This window comes from Bombus pyrosoma, linkage group LG4, assembly GCF_014825855.1.
Source record: "Bombus pyrosoma isolate SC7728 linkage group LG4, ASM1482585v1, whole genome shotgun sequence".
Taxonomy (NCBI): Eukaryota; Metazoa; Arthropoda; class Insecta; order Hymenoptera; family Apidae; genus Bombus; species Bombus pyrosoma.
In genome coordinates, this window is record NC_057773.1 from 5,993,887 (window position 1) to 6,010,114 (window position 16,228).

General features: G+C 37.5%; 1 protein-coding gene across 1 annotated transcript in view; it reads right to left on the bottom strand.

The window, feature by feature from the left end:
• Positions 1-16,228, bottom strand: part of LOC122567230 (proteoglycan Cow) — a 226,503-nt gene that overhangs the window by 56,158 nt on the left and 154,117 nt on the right. Inside the window, exon 3 of the mRNA XM_043725591.1 lies at positions 2,898-3,000. Within this exon, the coding sequence (XP_043581526.1) occupies positions 2,898-3,000 (103 nt within the window). The remainder of the gene's footprint in view (positions 1-2,897; positions 3,001-16,228) is intronic.

Genomic DNA, 16,228 nt, shown 5'->3' on the forward strand with positions numbered 1-16,228 from the left:
TTTCGTAGCTTTCGTACTGTGCATAATCTCGAAAAATGTTAATAAAAATTAATAAGACAAGATTTCTGTTTCTGCGAAAAAGACATCGAATTAATTCCTGCGCCTAACTCTCACGCAAGAAATACCGAAAATCCGGAGATGTTATTTGAAATCGCTTCAATTAATTAATCTAAGCAAAAATAAATGAAAATGGTTAAAAGCAGATTTAATATCAGGCAGATCGGTTGGACGCTAAAGGCAACGCAGCCGGTTTCCTCGATTCGCGTTCTCGAGGCGAAAGAGGTCTGGCGAATTTAAAAAATTTAAGCGGATCCACTGTGTCAAGATACCGGGGTCGCACTCCGGGAATGGAATAAGTTAAAAGCGATTTCTCTGGCTACGGAAAATGGAACGCTTTCGAATATAATTTCTCGCCGGGCTAGAATGGAGTGCGAAACGAAGAGAAAGAAGAAGTGGCGGAGGAGAGTGATAAAGAGAGACAGAAAGAGAGAAATTTTCCTAGGAGGCCGCGTGAAAAATTTCTATCGTCGATAACGACGTTCAGTTTGCACGGTCCAATGGAAGATTTTTACTCATAACATGTTTCATGCTGCGAGAACTCGTCGATCTGTACCATTCTCTGCTCCTTAGCGCGTAATATCTCCAGCGGAATATAAAATTTTACGCGATAAAAGAAGACAGGAAGAAAATTAGAAAAGAATTTTATATGCATCTTGCGAAGATGAAACAACCGTTTCGCGAAATCCACAGTTCTAGCGTCATCGAACGACGTTCAACGATGTTTAAACGATGTTGTAGAGTAAAATAACGATAGATGGAAATCATTATCTTCGATGTATTTTTCGAGCGCTAGGACGACGTTGACGAGAATTTCGAACAATATTTCAAGCAGCCACGGGCTGCTTTTCATCGCTACAACAGAACGTTGAAAATTGTTTGGGAAACATTTTGCAATGTTTCGATTAAATTTCGAGCCTCTGTGCGGTGTTTAAAATCGCCTCAGGCTGCCTTTTAAAAACTAAAATAATTCTAAACGACCACGATCGACGTGTCAGAAGGATCTCTTTTATAATTCCACAATTTCATACGAAAGAGGATAAGCAAACTGATCTTTTATCATGCTACAATAGTAGGTGATAAAATTTCATTAATGACATCTCGGTGCAAGGAAAATTCTCGACCTAATAAATTCAACATATTTCACACGACGATTCACAAGCTCTAATAAACTTCCTTGATCACTACACATTTTATTAGCAAACCTGCTACTGTTAATTAAGAGAATTCATGAATGTGCGAAGAGAATACAATAATATCGATAAGCTGCGATTCGTAATTTATCAAATTCCGCTAACAATACCTATCAATTCAGGAACACTCTAATTACAACAAATTCGCCAACTGATCAAACATCGCGACAGATTCCACCAGCAAATTCCAATCAAAAGTTACGAATTTCTTCGCTGGTTTCATCACCAAACGCGTCACCGTTATCTAAGAGAATTCATCAACGCGCGAAGAGAACGCAAGAACATTAACAACTAGCAATTCGTAATTTACTCCGCTGTTAACAATATCAATACGGTAACACGCTAGTCCTAACAAATTCACAAACGTATCAAACTTGGTAATCGATCCGGGACACGTTTCACGCTGCGATTCGCACTTCACCGAATCCCAATCAACGCATTCGAGAAACGTGATATTCCCCGGTTATAATACGCCAATTATAAACGATCGAATTCGCTCGCGATTGTTCATCCTGTATCTCCCATAGGTACACGAAGAGAAGAGCATCGGGTACGCGGATCGTTCTACGCGTTAATTGGCCATGAAAGGCCGTTTAATGTCTCGCGCGGACCGTTCAAGATAAATTCCAGGGGCCGCCTGAATGCCTCCATATCCACGTGGAAACCTGCAATCACCGTTAACTGGCAATAAGCACGCTCGGAAATCAATGATCAACGTCCCCGCACCCTCCTCTCCACCCACAACAGCCGAGGATCTGCACGGTTTAATGCCGTGTTCCATGGATAATATCGCCGTGATTAATCATCCGTCGCGACCGCGTCAACGAATCCGTCGATTCGACGAGACTGATCCTCAAACAGAACCGTTTATTTCCTGTTTATTTCTTCTCGGCGAAACGATGTTCCGGATTCGAGTGGCACTTCGCCTCGATCGCGCCATACTCCTCGGCTCTTGCCGCGTTAGAAGGCAGAAAGTCGAAAACTTTCGACGCGATTAAATGGGATTGAATGGGATCTACGGGGCTGGCAACTGTTTGGTTATTGGGCCGGAGAATATTTTGCAGCGTAAGTTTTGCAAGTTTTAAGAGGTTTCGGCTTGTAATAGGTGTTCTGGCGGAATTTGATGGCACGTTGAGGAAGGGAAAAGGAATTTCGTAGATTTTATAGATAGGCTTCGAGGTCGGTGTAGCATTGGTTAATTCGTAGAGTGGATCGTGGAAGGTATTCGGTTATAGGAGTTTTCGTGTTCTTTTTATGAATGAATCGAGATTGTAGGGAATACACGTGAACTTCCCTTTGGATTTCGTATTCCAAATACAATTTTAACCATCCAAGCGATTAGTTGGCGAAGCAGCTGGCAATCGCCATGTATAGGTTTAAATTTTCGCGTTACGTCAATCGCTGTTCAGAGAGGCATCCAAATTTCACGCTAGTTAGCTTCTAATTAGAATTTCGAATTCCAAAACGAGGATATGGAGGATCAGACGAGACAGTTATCGGAGATAAACGTGGCAACTATTTTTAATGAAATTTATGAGAGCTCGAGTCTGTTTTGCGTAAAAATTGCTTTATATCCTGTTGCCTGACAGAATGCTTTTTGGATCTTGGATTTATCAGATTTATACGTTTCAACGTACGAATGCTTACCCTGATTTCTCAAGTTCCTTCTTGGAGACGCACACAGCGGTGAACGTATCCTTCAGGAGACACAAGTCCTTCTTCTTGCAGTTCAGCGGACGACAAAGCTCACCTGAAATCAACAAAAAACCATATTAAGCGAAAGATTCCAGTTATTTAATACGATTTTCAAATTATTCGTCACCAGTACGTGTAATTATTCGTGGCTGTAATATGGAAAAATGTACAGCAATAGAAATTGCGATTTAAATAATTTTTATAATAGCAATTAAATATTAACTGTAATATTTAGAAGATAGAAAAGGTAATTATTTGTTTATTAATTGCGCTTCCCACAGCGAATTCTCTTCGTTACATCAATTTATAACTACAAACCGGAACTGATTACATAAATCGATCTTTTATTACGGCTTCTAAAGTACAATAAACCAATTTAATTCCCAATACTTTCGAGTCTCTACCATTTTTAACAACACTATCTGCGTCCAATCGATTTCAATTTCTTGAGAGTTGCGTCGCAACGTCGCGATCGTTTCGTTTTATAGAATACCGAGAGATAAAAAGGGAAGAGAAAAACAAAAAAGAAAGAAAGAAAGAGGAATGAAAAGGAAGATCCAGGAAACATCGAAGAACGGTATTGACGATTGTGAACGCGGCTCGATATTAAAAAGGCGGAAAAATTTCTCGTTCGGCGACGCTTGTAAACGACGTCGAAGACGCGGATTCACGTTCGTCAGAATTAAACTATAGCATTCGTAGTCACGATCGACGACGTGGAAAAATTCTGCCTTTCTCTCTCTTTCCTTCGTACGTCGATATTACGCCTCGGCCTCGTAATCCGCCAGCGTATTGACGCCTTGGAACGCGCGCAGTTTCGCCTTATTAAATTTTAAGACCGCTTCCGGTCGAGGAATACCTACCTGATTTCCTCACGTTTTACGATATTGTTCGCCACGAACGTTCGTTTCTTCCTCGCAGAAAAAGTTTTCTACAGAGAAGAATCGACGCGAATGACGACGATAATGCGACGATAATGGTGGTTGTTGATAATGTAATTCGAAATTGGAATTCTATTTCGTGAAGAGGGTGGCGATAGAAAAAATTGAATATCGATCTCATAACGAATCAATAATCCTTCTGCAATTTAGAAAAGTCGCGCAAATATTTCCAAATAATATTTCCAAATATTTCTTAATAATGCAAAATATCCACGATCGTTCTCTTTTTCGACGCTACGACATGAAATTCACCATCCATTCCAATCTTACAAAAAATATCTAAAGAAGCTTGAACAAGACTTGCACGCGGAACAACCATCGTTAAATAACGAACCTAGAATTTTCTATCTCAATTATCCATTCTTCATATGAAATTCACCTTTCAAATTTTACTTTTTGAAGTTTCCAAACTATGTAGATGTTTGGCAAACAAAAATTCTATGCCAACAACTATCGTCAACGAGGAGTCGCAAATCCCCGAGCAATTCCAATGGATCAATCGGCATCGACTCCGCCCAAAAATCAATTTCTCAAAGGCGACCGGTGAAAAGCCTTTTTTCCCCTCTGAAAGGTCGCAAATGGATTTCAAAGTCGCGAAAGGGTTACGGTTGATCGGGTTTGTTGGAGTAACCAGGCTCGAAGGTAGAGGCAGAGGGAGAAAGCGAGAGAGAGAGAGAGAGAGAGAGAGAGAAAGAGAGAGAGGGTGAAACTAATTCTGTCGTTGAACGCAAGGAAGCAATTCGGGATTTTCACCGGGCGAAATGATTCGTTTCTTTGATGTAGCGTGCCGTGGTCGAACGTTCAATGGCCAGGCGCAATTGCATTCGCGTGGAAATAGTCGACAAGCGATATTGGTCGTTTCAGAGAGCATACCGCATCGGATCGAATTTCTCTCTTCTCCATTAACCCCGAGCCCGTGAACATGGCTCAGCCATCGCGCATCTGCACTCGCGAATCGCGATTACCTTTTCACCTGTAAAACCGATAAGGATTTGTCCTGACGTACTATCGTGATTCTCCGATCGTTGGCTATTCGTGTTCGATCGTTCGACCGGATCGGAGTGTCCAACGACCATGTGAGGATTTTTTTCGGCAAAATCGTAACTCGGTTACAGTGGCAACCACGCATGCTTTTCCTTTTTTCCAGCGATGGTCTTCGAAATTTTGATTGATTGTCGCACGTGGAATGTTTGCATTTGAGGCTTTTTAAATTGACGATTTAAGTGGTGCATGGTTTCGGAGGTTTTTCAGGTGGTAATTGATCGATGAGATTTGTATCGTTCTTTCTTTTACCATTTTTCTTCTTTTTATTGATGGTTTTAGAAATTTTGATCGACGGTTCTGCGTGGGATTTTTGGATGTAGATTTCCTTTTTAATTGATAAACCTTTGACTTTGTATCGTTCTCGGTCGATAGTTGATGTATTCGATGCGTGACACGTATTCTCAGATTAACTACATTTTATGGCTGAATTTCTATTTCTGGTATCTCGATTGACAGAAAGATATTCCTACCTGTTAATTTAATACATTTACACTGATTATTTAACTGTGTACAAATTTATTTCTATCCATTCTATTATTTCATCGTTATTTCTATCTGTTCTATTATCCTATGGCCAGCTCCTCTGCTAGTTGTCTACTTATATATGGATTCGTACTACTTACGTGTCTACCAATCATTTTTACATTTATTATGTTTACTGTAATAGATTTATTTGTGATTTTTACTTTGAAAATTCCATTCATTTAAACGTATTCTAAAACTTATTTGAAGATGGATAAGGAAAATTGCTTTATACGTTCCTCTGCTTAAATTTCATTTGCCTGATCTATATACTGTCCAATTTCACTGATTCAACTACAAATTGTCATGTTCTACTTGTCCAAACAGGAACAGTCTCATTTCATTTGACTGTAGAAGGTGTAGTTCTAGATATGCGATCCATTCTACGTGTCTGACTATATACAGGTCTATTTTACCTCGCCAGAACTTGTCTCCGCGTTGCTTTTACGCGACTACTGTACTTAATGTAACCTCAATGAATTCACGGATATTCGCATTCTAAACAGCAACTGTGAGGATCTCCTTGATTTGAGTGCATTTTACTTCCATCGAGAAATTACGTCACCGTATTTTAAAACAGTACATCAACCTGTTTTACAAAAGCTTTTTCCAACCATTTAACCAAGAGTACCGCCCTATATACACATATGTATACGTTACATATATTTACTTTTTAATCGTATAAATCCTTAACACCATGTTTTTTACTAAAATATTTTTTTAATTACGAGCTCGATCTTTTAGAATCATAGCTGCGTTAATCTCTGTTTTTATTAATATTTTATTTCACGCGGATTTTTACGTAAATAAACTTGAACAGAAATTCGTTTCACCTGCTAAAAATTGCAAGGTATATTCTACCTTCGATATCTTACGTATCTTTATATATTGTAATAATAAAATTATGTCGTTTCTGGATCATGATCATAAACGTTCAAGTATCATTTCACTCGAAATTTGAACGACTATCACAGACCTCTTTCCTTTGGAAGATTATGCACGGACTAATCAACAACTTCATCGTCTTATCATTTGTCACTTCGAAGGCACCAGCTCGTCCTTCTAAATGGTTTTCCAATGGTCTTTACGTTCGTCTTGACTCAATGTTTGTCGTCTCATTTTGTCCAACATATTCTTGCTAACTCGTATAACGAGAAAAATTGACCTTTCTCCGGGAAATATGAATAAAAAATCTTAAAATAAAAGTTTTCGCTGTACAATGTACTACTCGATAACGAGGCCGAGTTTCTCCATGTTAAATCGGCTTATCTTATTGTCTACGTTTACTTAATTGCTCGTTCTTCTTCTACTGTGTTTCTTTCCTCTGTACCGTTACTTGCTCATTTGTTATTTCTTTTTCTTTTCGTCCTTTCACTTCTTTTCTTTATACGACTGTGTATTGTCTTTGTACTAAAAAGAATATTTAAGAATACGTTTAAGAATAAATTAAACTAAATCAAATTAAATTAGATTAAATTAAATAATAAATCTCAATAAGAATATTTCCCAAATATTTCTTTAATTCACATTCTCCGTCTCTCTAGGCGAACATCCTCAATACACAGTGGCTCGAAAACATCTATCGCAAACAAACAAAAGATTGGCGTGAGATCGCGATTCATTACGTGTCTAATTAAAGCTTTGTCTCGCGATGTTCGAGTTCTCGTCGCGTAATATCCGCTGGAAAGGAGGCAGGCAGAAATAAAGTGGAGCTTGGGCACGAATTAAGGAGGCTCTCGGTCCGATTTCTCCGACTTAGAAGGCCGTTTGCATTGGTACACGATTTGAAAAGAAGAAAAAAAGGAAAAAAACCTGATCGTTCAAAGGGCTCGGTATCGAAGTCTTCTTCTCGGTGCTGCGAACGAACCTTTTCGCAAATGGAACGCCGCTAAAGAGCAGGTACCTCGAGGAACGGTGTAATTGCGGAAAATGGAGATTGGAATACCGAGATCGATGGCATTTTGTTGGATTTGCGAGATAAAGGCGTTTGATAGATAAAGGTGTGCTGTGTTCTCGCGTACAGCGGACGCAGGAACTTTTGTTCCGCACAATAATGGGAATTTTGGTGCAAATTGGCAGGTGAATTGAATTTTTCAATTGTCCTAGTAGACGAGTTAAATTGACGTTAAAACGAGTTAAGTTAATAGTCGTTGTAAAACTGCGCCGACATTATAGGTTTTATGTTTTCTAGTTTAAAGGGTTGAAACGAGTACTTCGAAACGTTTTGGATGACATAAGGAGCTTTACTGTGACCATAGAAGATTTTAGGTGAGCGTAAGTGAATATCTAGGAACGTCTAGTTTTCATAGTTTATCTGCAATTGCTTGTGATATATAAAACTGAGAAGGAAAAAATAAGATATTGATACGATGTATATATATATATCATGGCAATAAATAATGACAGTTTTGTATTTTTGAATCGTTTTCTATCGTTAAATTGAATTCAATATGTTAATTTATATTTAATTAAGAATTTAACATAATTTATATTTTATTTGACGTGTCGCATAGAACTGTTCAAAACTGCCATTTTTATATGGTACCAGAGACAGCGAATAAAAAAAAGTCCCGATATATTTTATACAAGGATCGGTTTTATTTTTATTATTTTGTTCGAGCGTAGGTTTAAAATACTATCACTTTTTTTATACACAGTTTTTATACTGTTAAATCTGTCTGCCTCGTGTTTTTTTTTTTAATTCCATGCTAGATAATTTTATTTCCCTCTCTCAACTACTGCGTTTTTGTTCTTTCAGTTCTGTCCCATTCAATCAACTGCTCAACCTAATCCTTCAGGTGCAAAGAACCCAATTATACGTTCGAAGACTAACAATTTTTAATTTATAATGAAAAAAAGAAAAAACAGGGAAGAAGTTCTTCGATGTTCGTAAAATATTTATAAAGATATATTTGCGTTAGATTTATCGAAATTTTTGAATTTTTCTTGAAACATTAGCGGATATAAAAATTCGAAGATTACAACAGAGTTAAAAGATCGATGTTTTTTTATAAAAGGTAGAGGAAGCGAATCTTCGATATTTGTAAAACATTTGCAATGACGAAGATTTATGTCAGATTCGTAGAAATTCTAAACGAATCGACAGGACGGTAATCCGTTCGCCGGAACTTTGCGTGCCGCTTCAAAGAAGGCGGAAGACAATGATGCGAGCCGACAGTTTCCACGTGGGGCTTCGCGCCGAGTGAATTGGATCCAACGTCTCTTCGACGATTTCTACGGACGTTTGCTTTCTGACAGACGTCACGAACCATCTTTCCAAGGTAGATTTATCGCGCTTGGTCAGTGAAACAGCTCGAGCAACATGGAAATTTAATAGGGTTTCGTGCCATCTTCTTGTTCGAACCTATTCTATCATCGACTAATTCGTACGTATACATGTCACAATATAAATTGCAGCGAAATTTCAGTTGCTCTAAATTGTTTCCAGTAGCTACATTTGAATATGATAATTGATACGGTTAACGTCGATCAAGTAAAATTACTTCTGCGAAAAGCCATAAATTGGCTATGTTTTTCATCTGTATAGCTCAAATATAATAATAAAATCATGTTTATTTGGCGATTCGTCAAATTCTGTTTTACGATCATTTCTGTGTGACGTTTTGCTTATTTAAATACCGCTTTTCGATGTATCGAAGTTTGAAAAAAATCGCAGGTACCGAACGGAAGCCAAATAAATCTGCAAATTGAAAATTCCGATAGAAACTTTACAGCTCGAAATCTTCCCAATTCTTCGTTCGATTATTTTGCATTTATCCATTTTATTCGCAAGACCGGTTCGCATGAAATCTGAACGAGACAGCGAATAAACAACTTCCTGTCCACGGAAGTAATTACATCGATGCTTGTAATATGCTAATCGAGGCAAGTTATCGCGGACCATGTTCGAAGTTCCTTAAGTCGGTCGACAATGGACCGTGGCGTGGATTTCGCGAGGGAACTTTCGAAACAAAAATCCGCTCGGTGGAATCGTTCCAAGCGAATTAGCGTGCTCACCGGATACGACGTTCCTTTGCAATTATAATACGCTCAATGCCTCTGCCACCTGACGTCGTTCCAACCCCCTTTCCCCACGTTTGCCATGCAGAAATTTTACTTTTTCTTTGTCCGTTCACGCGTTCGTGTTTCAATTTCGCGATTTTTATCGTCGATTGATAATCTCATTGAAACAGAATCGATCGTTTGTAACATCGAGATAGATGAATCCTGACAAATAATGTCTTTTTTTTTTTATACAGGAAGAAGTGTTTTATTTGTTACAGCGTTCATCATTTTATGGACAGGATATTCGATATTTTATGGGATATTTGATAGTTGGTCCGAAATTGTTCCATTGCTGGTTTTTATTTGTGAAAATGTTTGTGTAGTGGATATTGCGATATTTGTATATAACGACAACAAATAAGTTGTTGAACTTTGTCATTTATATTTCGCATAACCGAGAAGATTATTCTAGTTCGAAATACGTAGATAATATCTAATAATCAAAAGTAAAATATCTCGTAAAAGATCGGTTTTATTTCAATATGATTATACACTGAAGACTACTTGAATTATATGTAACTTTACATATACATGATACTTTCATAGTACCGCATCATTATCGCAGCCATCGGCTTATGTTTTACAATTTCCGAAGCATAAATTACCATTTTCAAAACGAACTAAATTTTCTCAAGCCTCGATGAAAAATTTAAACGTGAAATACTTATCACGAAACTCATTCCTCAGAAGATGGTAACCGCTTTCAGAACAATCTAACTAAACGCCGAGCCTCATTAACGTCAAGGTCAGTCACGTTAAAAAATTAACGAGCGTGGTGAACTCGCGTCCACTCAACCCCGCGGCGTAATAGCTTCAAGAACCCATTAACCCCATAAATTATCCGTCTATCTTACTGTCGAATGTACGATGACCCACCCTCTTCCTCTCTCTCTCTCTCTCAATATCAGCCCTTGTCCCTTCGAAACCGCATTACGATATCGATTATAGCATATATTACGCTACTGACAATTACGGCGCACAATGCAGCCCAAAATGGTCAGACTTCTGCGTGAATTAGACGTTGCAAAACGGAGATAATGTGCCGATCGATCGTGCATTTTGCCTGACGAATAATCGACGATGCTAATGGCCAAGATGGTAGGATAAGTCATCGACGATAATGTCATGTCTTGTTTCAGGTCGAAGGAGTCATCCGAGTGAATCGATGCTCCATTATTTGACGAACGATGGCCATCGTTCAGGATGGCACGCGTGAGTCGTGACGATCGTCTCGAGTAAATTGTTTGGTGGATGAGTTGGAAAAATTTGGCGTTATCGGGTTAACGTATCTCTCGACTAATTCATCGCGATCACGCAATCATCCAACGAATCAAGCGAACTAAGGATCCAAGATTCACGGACCACCAGTAAATCCGGCGGTCCAAAGATTTGCTCTCTTCCCCCAAGATCAATCAAATTATAAAACGGTCAAGCAAACTATTTTTACAATTTGTACAACGAAAAATAACGTAGCGTAATTCAAATTGAAACTAGACGATTCACACGCGTCTTAGAAAGAAATCCCACGATCTTCTAATAAATTAGACGCTCTAAAAAGTCTACCTTTCCCTTCAGAAGCCGACGAAAATCAAATCAGTCGTTAAACGGACAAAATAGCTGGAAATTGTTATTAAAGTAACCGAAGTAACTCTAAATATCGAAACGAAATAACAACAAAAGCGACTAACTCTGATACAATAAAATCCCTCCGATAGCCTGATACAAACGACCAAATTCCACGATATCCAACCATGTATTTACATGTAACATATGTTGATATCCTCGATTTTCAGACAGGGACACGTTCGTCATGGCGATCAAGATAAAAGCAAGATAATCACGCATCTAATTTCATACGTGCCTATTACCACGTAATATATAATTAGCTGTCCGTAAGGTCGACGTTTGTGGTCCTGAGATAAGATCGTATTATTATCTCGTAGTCACGTTTAATCATATCTGTAGTAGAAGTGGATTCGCTATATCCCACGTGGCCCAGGCTGTCGTATACCACTAAGAAAAATATTATGAGCGGTGAGTAATAGCGATTAAGTATCCACTGATAAAGACATAAATAATAAACAGTATCGTGTTGCGCGATAAAGTTAATCACGATTCACGATGGAACAATATAACGAAGGTAATAGCAATTTATAACGGTTGGTTCGCCACGGCTCCTTGGTAATTCTCGGAATGCGTGATGATTTAGAGACCAGATTTATGGCCAGTTGTGCGAACCCTGCTATACGAATATTGCGAGGTATACCGTTTTAATCAGTCGAACGAGGGATATCAATGGATAAGGAAGTTGCTGGCTATATTTAGATGTTTCTTGAATTTATGGAAATTTTATGCTGAACCGTGAACGTAACAATAGACGTCTCGGTTGCTCTTTGAACGATTCTTCCAGCATTAGATTTATTTCATTGGAAATATCGCAATATCTTTTGAATTTATGTAAGTTTCCTGTTAAACGTATGTATCCAACGATGTTTTGGTTTGCGTATAGAGGATTCTTCAAGTTAGCTGGTGAATTCATAGATAATTAAAAAGAAGAAAAATTGCCTGGTGTTGCTTTTAACTCGTTAAAGGGAGGAAATCGATGAATCGAGATTAGAGTGCGAGATATTTCGTTTGATTTGTGAAACATTTGTGTTAAACAGCGGACCCGTTAAACAGCGGAGCCTATAGTTAGGTAAGAAGAGAAAATTTGGTTGCTAGAAAAGTCGCAAGAAAGTTATAATGTTTTTCTGGAGATTATAAAAGCTTTATGTTGAGCGGTGGATGTATTATGTTATAAGTTTAGGTAATAAAATAGTTAAGAGAAGTGTAGGTATTTGGTGATTAGATAGGTCAGACAGAAAATTGCAACGTTGTACGATGTATGTGATAAAGTTATATAATAATAAAAATTTCTACGTAAATTATTATTAGGTGGCCAGGAAGAAAGAAGTTTCCTGCTCAGGTAAATTGCATAGGAAATTACAGTACTTGTGAAATTTATGGAAATCTAGCCTTCAGGCCGGATATAATGAAATATTGCGACAGACTTAGACAGTACTTGGCTTTGTATTTAGAAAATTTCTGTTTACGAATGCTTCAAAGGAGAGAAAAAATGATAGCTATGCAAGTTAATTGTAATAACTCTTGGAAATCACGTAACTTTGATGCTGATAGCTGAACGTAGTAAATTATGTTGCTAAGGGCTGTTCTAGTTTCAATTTAAAGGATTCTTGTTCAGAATGGTTAATTAAAAACGCAGAAATTTATTTATAGATACAGAAAATTCTTACAAAAATGCAGCGACCTATTTCTTTTATGGCGAACGATAAATATATAAAATAATACTTGCAGAGTTATACCATTTCACTTCGCATCTAAATAATTTCTATGAAACTTTTAAATACTTCAAAGGAAAGAAGCCGACGAGAAAATAGCAAATTTTCCAAATTTATGGTAGCTTCGCGTTCGATAAAAGACACGCTGAAGAATACTTTATTTTAGACAGCTCATTTACAATATTCGCGAATTCCAACGAAAAACAGAAAAATCGATATCTACGATAGAAAAGTTTCAGAGAAGATTACAATAGTCGCGTGATTTATAGAACTATCACAATCCACGATAACTATAGTAATAATTCTCCCTTCACGAAACTTTCGCTTCTAAAGAACCAACCTCCGACTACTAGAAAAGATTCGAAAGAAAAAGAAAGAAAGAAAAAAAAGATTCAAAAGAAAATAGATATCGCTGACTGAATAACTCAGGAAGAATGTACGAGGGCAAGAAACACGTCGCACCGCTTGCGATATTTCGCGAAGACACACCTCCTGGTCCGCGAGAATTTCTCAAGGAAGAAAATTCCTCGGTCACTGCTTAAATTAAGCGAGGAAATCTGTCCTCGTGGCTGTATATCGGCGAAGAGTCACGACGTGCCGCTGCATCCGAATTAAGGATGCGCCCACACATACTTAGATTCGTACCTAACGGTCACACAAAGAACGATGGCTCGTGTGTGTATCGCCTGAGGCAACGAAAGATAAACGGGAAAGATAAGGTTGGTGGAATGGTGAGCGCGGACGCGCTCGCGGGAAGGATCACGCGGTTATTCCGGTTTCGATACACGATTAAATTATATAGATATCGCGTAATTGCTCGTATCGTTACGCCGATAAAATTTACGAGCGGCTGGCACGGCTGTTATTGGAATCAAAGTAACAAGTTGTACGCGCGGATCGGGAGCGGCCACGCTTTTTCGACAGCGATTTATGCCGCCATTAAAATCAGACAACTAGTGTCACGCGAGACGAGATTTACAGGTTGAACAACGTCTTTGCCGTTTCTTCGATCGTACGGACTGTTCGGCATTAGACGGTGGATTCTGCACGTAGAAATGATAAAAAATGTCCGTACGAACGTACGTTCTGTTTCATCTCGTTTTCGAGTTATAACGAGTTTTGTCGTTGGAATAATTCCATTGAAAGACGAATGTAGTTGAACTAATTTCGCCTATCTGGCCGCAAACAGAGCTCGATATTTAACCTCGAAGCTTGTGTTCTAATCTTGTAAAAGCTTCTAATCGATGATAAATCGTCTCCACGTTCTGCGCTCGTACGCGTGCTAGTCATGTTGAACGCAGCTTGCGAAGATACGCGAACTTTATTTTTATCGTTTTCGTGCGTAAAACCACTGCCGAAGTGTCGTGTTTACGAGCTATTCTGTACTATACGGAGAAGTAGCTACGGAGAAACCATAGTTTCCATGTAGTATTTGGTAGAGAATTAATTAGTCGCAAGTTGACATAAATTTCGACATAAGCTTCAGTTATTAACATTTTAAACGATAGTACTTTATAATATAGTTATGGATTTCCGTGTTTTTGTGGACAATAAGTATATTTACTGATGTTTCTTTAGCAGAATATTGGATTTTACTGCAATTTTGCGTTAAATCAAGACGCAAGGTGTTCGCAATTATTCCGAGTTACAAAGAAATTCGTTTTCATATTTTTATAGTTACTGTACTTTCTCCTGTAGTTGAGCAGCTCTTCGTATTGTTAGTCGTATTGTTAGCGTGTATCTTCGTTTCAGCATTTAACGCAGGAGCGACAGAAGGAGGAATTCTATGAGCTAGTTTCTTTTTCTCTTGTTTTGCGTTTTAGGACGTTAATTCTTTAGGTGAGTTTGTGATTATCATTGAACGACGTGGTCCGGTTATTTTATGTTTGAAGAAGAATGGGAAGGGTAGAAAAGTTGGAAAAGAATTTATGACGTTGGATTATGTATTTTCTGGTTTAACATGTATATTTCATATGTATATTACATTTTATAATTAAAAGTATATTCATAAAATACATCACTATAATTAAATTTTTTGACATACGTATCGTACCTTATCCTCGTAATTTGAAATTATTTGTTTCATTATGTTGATATCACGTTCATATTATATTAATATAGTCATTAATTCCCTGAAATTAGAATTTTCCATTCTTTTTAATAAGAAATTTTTATTTATTTACCATTACTGCTTCTGTTGTTTTAAAATTAATTATTCGATGAATTTATGAAAGAGAAAAAAGATAGATATTTTTTAATTCAGAATACCTAGTCTGTTATCATTTATTGTTAAAAGAAATCACGAAATTTTTGATGCTACAAATTCTTTCTATTTCATTTTCAAAATTAAATTTACGAATAACATTTTTCTGCTCGTCCAGCATTAATTCATAGGCACTACATGTCCCAATATAAATGATTCTATTAGACACTTTTAATCTAACACTACCACTCCTCCTCTTCTATCTTTTTCCATTTTACTTTCAAACTTCTTCTTCAATTTTCACCCAATCTCTTCTCTCAATCTACTCTGCAATTCCCAAACAGCTCACGAAGTCTTGATTACGTTGCAAATAAAAAATAGTCTATTTTCCAGAAGAAATGTATTTTTATAACGATATTTCGCTAATCGCGATCCGCACGAAAGAGTTCGATCGAGAGGTGGGCGTTTTAAGATCTTTATAAAGTTTCTTTAAAGTTCATGCAACTTCCTATTTCATTGATCTATTCTCGTAGCAGATGGGTCAAAGATTAAAGACTATGTGCTACTTCTCAACCATCGCTAGAAATATTTAATTCTAAATGTTTTCAGAATCTATAACGAAAACCATTTGCCCTAAACTACTAGTTAATCATCCTCGAGAAAGCAGAAGACAAACACCAGCACAAATGGAAACCGAACATCAATTAACCAACCACCGTTAGAAAAAATTCAGTTGCAAATGCTATCAAAAACCATTTGTCTCAAGCTATTAACCATTAACCCTGTAGAAAGCAGGAAAAAGGAAGATTAGCACAAATCGAAGCTGAAAATTAATTACCCAACCATTTCTATAAATATTTAATTCTAAATGCTTTCAAAATCCATCGCAAAAACCATTAGCCTCAAGCTATTAACCATTGACCCTAGAGAAGACGGGAAAAACGAACAATAGCACAAATCGAAGCCGAAAATTAACTACCTAATCGTCTCTATAAATATTTAATTCTAAATGCTTTCAGAATCCATAATGAAAACCATTTGTCCTAAACCACTAGCAATTCATCNTTGAAGCAGAAGACAAAACCAGCACAAATCGAAGCCGAATATCAAATAACCAACCACCGTTAGAAAAAATTCAGTTGCAAATGCTACTAAAAACCATTTGCCTCA